General features: G+C 40.2%; 2 protein-coding genes across 2 annotated transcripts; one reads left to right on the top strand and one right to left on the bottom strand.

Moving 5' to 3' along the window:
• On the bottom strand, positions 1–1,302 carry Rnf113a (ring finger protein 113A). The gene is made up of 2 exons (XM_047535892.1): positions 96–1,302; positions 1–16 (listed from the first exon to the last, which is right to left on the bottom strand). Exon 1 carries the CDS (start codon positions 1,125–1,127, stop codon positions 96–98), a length of 1,032 nt encoding a protein of 343 aa, XP_047391848.1. The 5' UTR covers positions 1,128–1,302; the 3' UTR covers positions 1–16.
• On the top strand, positions 939–5,319 carry Ndufa1 (NADH:ubiquinone oxidoreductase subunit A1). Its single transcript, XM_047535893.1, has 3 exons — positions 939–1,543; positions 2,486–2,575; positions 5,182–5,319. The coding sequence occupies exons 1-3, from the start codon at positions 1,442–1,444 to the stop codon at positions 5,200–5,202; spliced, it is 213 nt and encodes a 70-aa protein (XP_047391849.1). The 5' UTR covers positions 939–1,441; the 3' UTR covers positions 5,203–5,319.
• The last annotated feature ends 1,161 nt before the right edge of the window (positions 5,320–6,480 follow it).

Raw genomic sequence — 6,480 nt, forward strand, 5'->3', positions numbered from 1 at the left:
TTCTCTGTCAGTTTCCCTGAAAAGAAAGGACACGAATTAAGATTTTCAAAAGAACAAAATGTTTATTTTGAGATTTGAAAATTATGGAAAATCACCTAAGTAATGGGAATTGGACCCTCATCAGGCTCTTCTGGGAAATCCGAAGCACCACCCTCTGCTGCAGCTCCATGCTTTCCTAGTTTAGCAATCAATTCTTTCGCTGGATTGAAGACGCCATTGGTCTGCTGGTCACAGACATAACAGCGTGGGGTGGTGCGGAAATGCTGCAGTGCACATCTCTCGCAGAAATAATGCCTGCACTTGGTGACAACTGGGTTTTGGAAGGTCTGTCGACAGATGAAACACTTGAATGGTATTTCCTCATCATCGCTTCCTACTTCGTAGTTTTCATCCTCATAGACACCATAGCGACCCTCATCAAGCTCACGTTCGATCTGCCACCCGTGCTTGTAATCTGAGCGATCATGGAGGAATTTGCAGCTGTCTCCGAAGCCGCAGAAGCCAGTCTCCTTGTAGTCCTTACAGATATCGGGCTGGTAATCCCAGCGCACGGTGGCACGGAGATGCTCCGGCGCTCGGATGGGGCCCTTCCTCACCATCCCAGAGGAAGCATTGCCCATAGATGTATCCTTGGGCTTCATGTATTTCTGATAATTATTGATTCCCCGATAGATCTTATCATCTTCCTTGCCCCTCAGCTCCTCCTGGATCTTCTGGCTGCGCTCAAAAATGGCTTGTGCGTCACGCTCCTTCTCTGTGTCTAGCTCGTAGACAGCTGTCGCCCCCATATCCTCTGGCCCCACGGGTTTCGCTGAACGGGTGGACTTGTAGACCACGCCAAGACTCTGAGGCTCATTCTCCTCCTCCTCATCGCTACTCAAGTCGCCATAGGCCGCCTTCTGTTTACCACTGCCGCGGGTCTTCTGTATCATTGGATTGTGGGCCACACGTTTCTTTTCCGGTCGAACCACGGTGTTGCCTTCGTCACTGCTGCTGCTGCTTTCTCCGGGCTCCGGGTCGCACACCGGGCGTTTTCTGCGGCCTGCGGCCCCTTTCCGTACAGGCTTTTTGAAAAGGAAGGTGCACACTTGGTCTGCCGACTTTTCCGGAGAAAGTTGCTCTGCCATTTTAGAGCTCCGAAACTGCTGCGGCGTGGTGGGTTGCACAGAGCTCTTCACGTCACTGCGCGTCGTACGCTCTGCGGTGGGATCGGAACTGAAAAAACAGACGCAAGAACCTACAAGAGAAGCAGAGTGCGAGAACACTAGAGCGCGAGCCCCTGCTATTCTTGAGCCTTGGCGGACTCCGTCGCTCTCTCTGGATACGTACGTGGCGCCGCCCCTCTCGCGGGCTGCCGCGGGGTTTACTGGGAAAGGAACCAATCCCGGTCACCTCTAAGGAACCTAAGGGGTAGGGATTTGGTTTAGATTACCGTGCCGAAATGTGGTTCGAAATTCTTCCAGGACTCGGTATAATGGGCGTGTGCTTGGTTATCCCGGGAGTGGCCACTGCCTACATCCACAGGTTCACTAACGGGGGCAAGGTAAGGCTGCTTCCCCGGACCGGGGACCAACTCCACGGACCGACGTTCCCAAAACAGCCGTGGGATAGGGAGGTCGTTAGGATGTGGGAGATACCAAGGCCAGCCCCCCTCTTTCTTGGTGTGGCCTAAAAGCGGGGGCTTGCGGAATCCACATCTCGCTTTAGTTAGAAATAGCTAGTTCCTAGAGGGAGAAGAGAGTGCCATAGGGCAGATTAGCCAGTCTGGTGCTGAAAAGATGGGATGAAAGAGATAGGTCCAAATTCCTAGGCAGAGGGGAGATGCGCTTGTCATGTCCCCATTCCTTTCGACCTCTGATCTTCGTTCTCGATTTTGGTTTTAATTCCTCGTATCCACATCTCTACAGCTTCTTTCTTTACTTTTTCTCTACCCGTAGGTTTTTCCCCCACCCCCACCCCATGACGGTTTTATTCCCCACTTTGCTTTGCAAGCCTTTAGAGAATCACATTAAGATTTCATTTTTTCTTCTTTCTAGTCCTCTACAACATTTCTAAGAACACTCAGAATATAAACAGATTTTTTTAAAATTGGTTTCGTGATTGTCTTTCACCTGTGATCTACCAGATTCTGGTATTGTTTGTCAATTTGGCTTTATTTAATTATCTAATTAAATAAATTTTTAGCGGTACTGAGTATTGAATCCAGGGGTGCTCCATCACTGAGCTACATCCCCAGTCCTTCGTACTTTTAAAATTTTAAGACAGGGTCTTAACAAGTTGCCTGGGCTCTTTCAACTTGCAGGCCGCCTGCCTCAGCCTCCTGAGTCGCTGGGATTACAGGCTTGCAGCACCTGCCCAACTAATTTGGCTTTTATTTCAGTGATGATTCCATTCTTCTAGCATAGTACTTACTAAAACTTGTAAGATCCATCTGTGGGGTCACTTATCTTTACCAATTGCAATAATGTTTGTCTTTTATTTGAAGGAAAAAAGGGTTGCCCATTTTCCCTACCAGTGGAGTTTGATGGAAAGAGATAGACGTGTATCCGGAGTTAATTGTTATTATAAATCAAAGGTAAGATGTTTCTGATGCTAACCATCTGCCAGGCTTGAGGTGAGCTCTGGCAATGACTTGCCAAAGGGCACACAGTGTTAACTTAATTTGCATTTTCTTGCCTACTAGTGAGACAAGCAATCTTTTATGTATTTATTGATTTTTTTAATACTGGAGATTGAACCCAGGGGCATTTTACCACTGAGAAACATCCCCAGTCCTGTTTTAAATTTTGAGACAGGGTCTCTAAGTTGCTGAGGCTGGTTTCGAACTTGGTGATCCTCCTACCTTAGCCTCCCAAATCACTGGGATTAAAGGCCTGTGCTATGAAGCACAGCTCTACTTAATGATACTTTGTATTTCTTATTCTGTGGATTGTTTGCCCATATCCTTTGCTTATTCTATTTGTCTTTTTTATTTATAGTAATTCTATATGTATTCTGGATTTTAATTTTTTAAAATTTTTATGTATGGCAAATATCTTTCCTGTCTTCTTTTTTACTTTGTGATATTTTTCATCAGATAGTTTTAAATTTTGATGTTTAGTTTATCATTCTGGATTCTGGGTTTTATGTCTTTCTTAACAAAAGCCTTTTCTATCTAAGATTATAAGTATATATAACTTTCCAAATACTGTTACAGTTTCTTTTTTTTTCTTTTTCATGTTATTTGATCCATCTACTGGTCATTTGGGGGTATAATGTGAATAAGGATTTAACTTTTTTCCAGGAGGTAGTCAGTTGTCACAGTCATCCATTTATAAAACAGTCAATTTTTATTTGTAATACTACTCTAGTAAACTAAATTTTCATATATACATGGGCCTGTTTCATAAATTTGCTCCTCTGTATTCCACTGGTCTGCCAGTTGGCACACCAATTACTTAAAGAATTGCTATAATTCTGTATTGGATTGAATCATAGAAAATTGTGTTTTTGTAGGTCAAAAATGGCCAAGTAGTAGTATTTTCATATGGCTCAACCTAATAGTACGTTCGTATAACTTATAGGAGTAGTTTTTCCTAATAATTCTTTTTTTTAAATTTTTTTTGGTTGTAGATGGACACAATACCTTTATTTTATTTATTCATTTTGTGTGGGTGCTGAGGATGAAACCCAGTGCCTCACACGTGGGAGGCAAGGACTCTACCACTGAGCCACAACCCCAGCCCCCTAATAATTCTTTTAGTACTTTTTAATATTTATTCCTTGCTCATTTATTCTTCACAGTGAACCTAGGTAAATATTATTTTCATTTTAAGAGGAAAAACAGAGGGTCAGAGCAATTTAATGATACTGTAGGCGGGCTGGAGTTGTAGCTCAGTAGTGGAGAACTTGCCTGGCATGTGTGAGGCACTGGGTTCAATCCTCAGCACCACATAGAAAAAATAAATAAAATCAAATTATTGTATCCTTCTACAACTAAAAATAATAGTACTATAGGGACTCAAACTAGGTGATTTGCCTCTCAGTATGCTGCTATCTGAGAACTAAATCTAATGAACATGAAGATACAGTAGTCCTCCCTTATCTGCAGTTTCACTTTCCATATGTCAGTTAACTCCATCAACTGTGATCTAAAAATATTAAATGGAAAACTCCAGAAGTAAAGTTCTCAAGTATTAAATACTTTTATTATAGCAAATTGTTATAATTATTCTGTTATTATTAGTTATTATTAATCTCTTACTGTGCCTAATTTATAAATTAAACTTTATCACAGGAATGTATATATAGGAAAAAACAGTATGTATAGGGTTTGGTACTATTTGTGGTTTCAGGCATCCACTGGGGGTTTTGGAACGAATCCCTATAGATGAGGGGGGACAGTTCTATCTATTTATCTAGAGCTGTGTTTCTCAAAGTATGGTCCAAGAGTAAACATCAAGATCACCTGGCATGTGAAATAGGATTAAGATTTCTAAGAGTTAGCTCCTAGAAATATACTATTTTGTCTTCTCTCAAGGCAATTCTTCCTGTAGTAGTAAACAAAATACGTGGAAGAAATGTCATCACTGATTAATCTTTTAATTTATAGTTGCTGAAGTATTTGGTGGTGAACTGAGTAAGATATAGTGACTCTTGAATAAATAGTGCAGTGCTTATAGGGCAAGGATTTTGGAGTTGGGGGTTCTTGTACTTGAATTCTGGTTCTGCTAGTCCCTTACTGACTTAAGCAAGTGAGTTTTTTAACCTCTCAGCCTCTATTTCCTCATCTGTAAAAATGTAGAATGAGGATAATAGTATCTACCTCATGTTGGCTGTTACTTTATGAAGCAGATTTCACCTTATTTTCCTCTGACTCACAGAGAGTACTTTGTATAAGGATTGAGGAGTTAAAATAGTTGCTTGACTTTAGTTCTGATTGCAGGGAGGGAAGGGTCTTTTCATGTAAAGTAACTTGTTCGCTGCTGTCAGAAAAGGAAAAGTAAAAATCATTACAGATTATTCTAATATGGTGATTATAAGATTCAGTCCATTTCAATTCTGTATTCTTGCAATTAGAGAAATATGGGATGTGAAAACACTTGTTTTAATAACAGAGAATGCCATTCTGGAAATAAAGTACATGGTACATCTTTGATGGGAACAGAATTCTCACATTCTCTCTTTTAAACTGTTTTTCAGGGTTTGGAGAACATTGATTAAGGAAGCATTTTCCTGATTGATGGAAAAAACTCAGTATGGTCATCTACCCCTGCTAGAACATTATTTGATATACTATGTAGCATGCAGTGTGTTATGTAATACATAATCAAAATAAAATGAAAAAGAAAAATCAAAGGCATTTCTTTCTTTAAAATATACTATACAAATTCAAGCAATCTACCCAGTGTAGCTTTATTACTGTTAAAAAAAAACTAAGAAGTTGGCTAGGGTTGTAGCTCAGTGGTAGAGCACTCACCTAGTATGTGTGAGGCACTGGGTTCGATTCTCAGCATCACATAAAAAAAATAAGTAAAATAAAGATATTGTGTCCATCTACAGCGAAAAATAAAAAATAAAAAGTAGGAAGCAACCAAGGCTTGTATAATTATAGAAATAATGTATACCAAGCACTATATCTGTGCCTAGAACCTAATACTTCATGAATGGTATCACAATTACCATTGTAATAGGTATTAATATATATTTTTTAAAAAATTTCTTCAGAGATTGCTAGAATAATACAAAGTTTTTTCCTAGTTCCTTTTCTGGGTGGGTCCTACAATGTTTAAAATGTTATTTAGGTGGCTGGGGATGTAGCTCAGTGGTAGATCACTCGTTTGCAAGTGCAAGGCGCTAGGTTCTATCCTTTGCATGGCAATAAAATAAAATTAGGGTAGGTTGAAACTGATATTGCACCTTCAACTTTCATGCATTCTGTATGGTATCTAACAGTAATATGCTTAAGTGTTGATTTTTGTTTTAGGATAGAACAGTATCAACAATCATTTGGTTTATTCAGATGAGTGTATTGATCCCTTGAAATAAAGAGTTGCATATTTTAACATTAAATGTAACCAAATAATATAAAGATCTGACACAGTGAAGACAATGCTACTCTTCATGTATACAAAAACACAGGTGATATTGGGACTTCTAGGTGAGAACACCAGTTCTTTCTTCATTTTTTTATTTTTTGGTGGTGCTGGGGATGGAACCCAGGGCCTTGTGCATGCTAGGCAAGTGTTCTACCACTGAGCCACATCCCCAGCTCACTAAACTGTTTTTTGCCCTGACATTTCATCCACTTATCCACTCTGATCTGATGATGATTTTATTTTTTATTATTTTTTTTGACATGGGGGGATCTTGCTGAGTTGCCCAGACTAGCCTCAAATTTGTGATCCTCCTGCCTCAGCCTCCTGAGTCACGGATTATAGGTGTATACCAGGGTGTCTGGTTTGAGGTGATCTTATACACACCTATGCTGTGTGATAGCCA

The sequence above is a fragment of the Sciurus carolinensis genome, chromosome X (assembly GCF_902686445.1).
Source record: "Sciurus carolinensis chromosome X, mSciCar1.2, whole genome shotgun sequence".
NCBI lineage: Eukaryota > Metazoa > Chordata > Mammalia > Rodentia > Sciuridae > Sciurus > Sciurus carolinensis.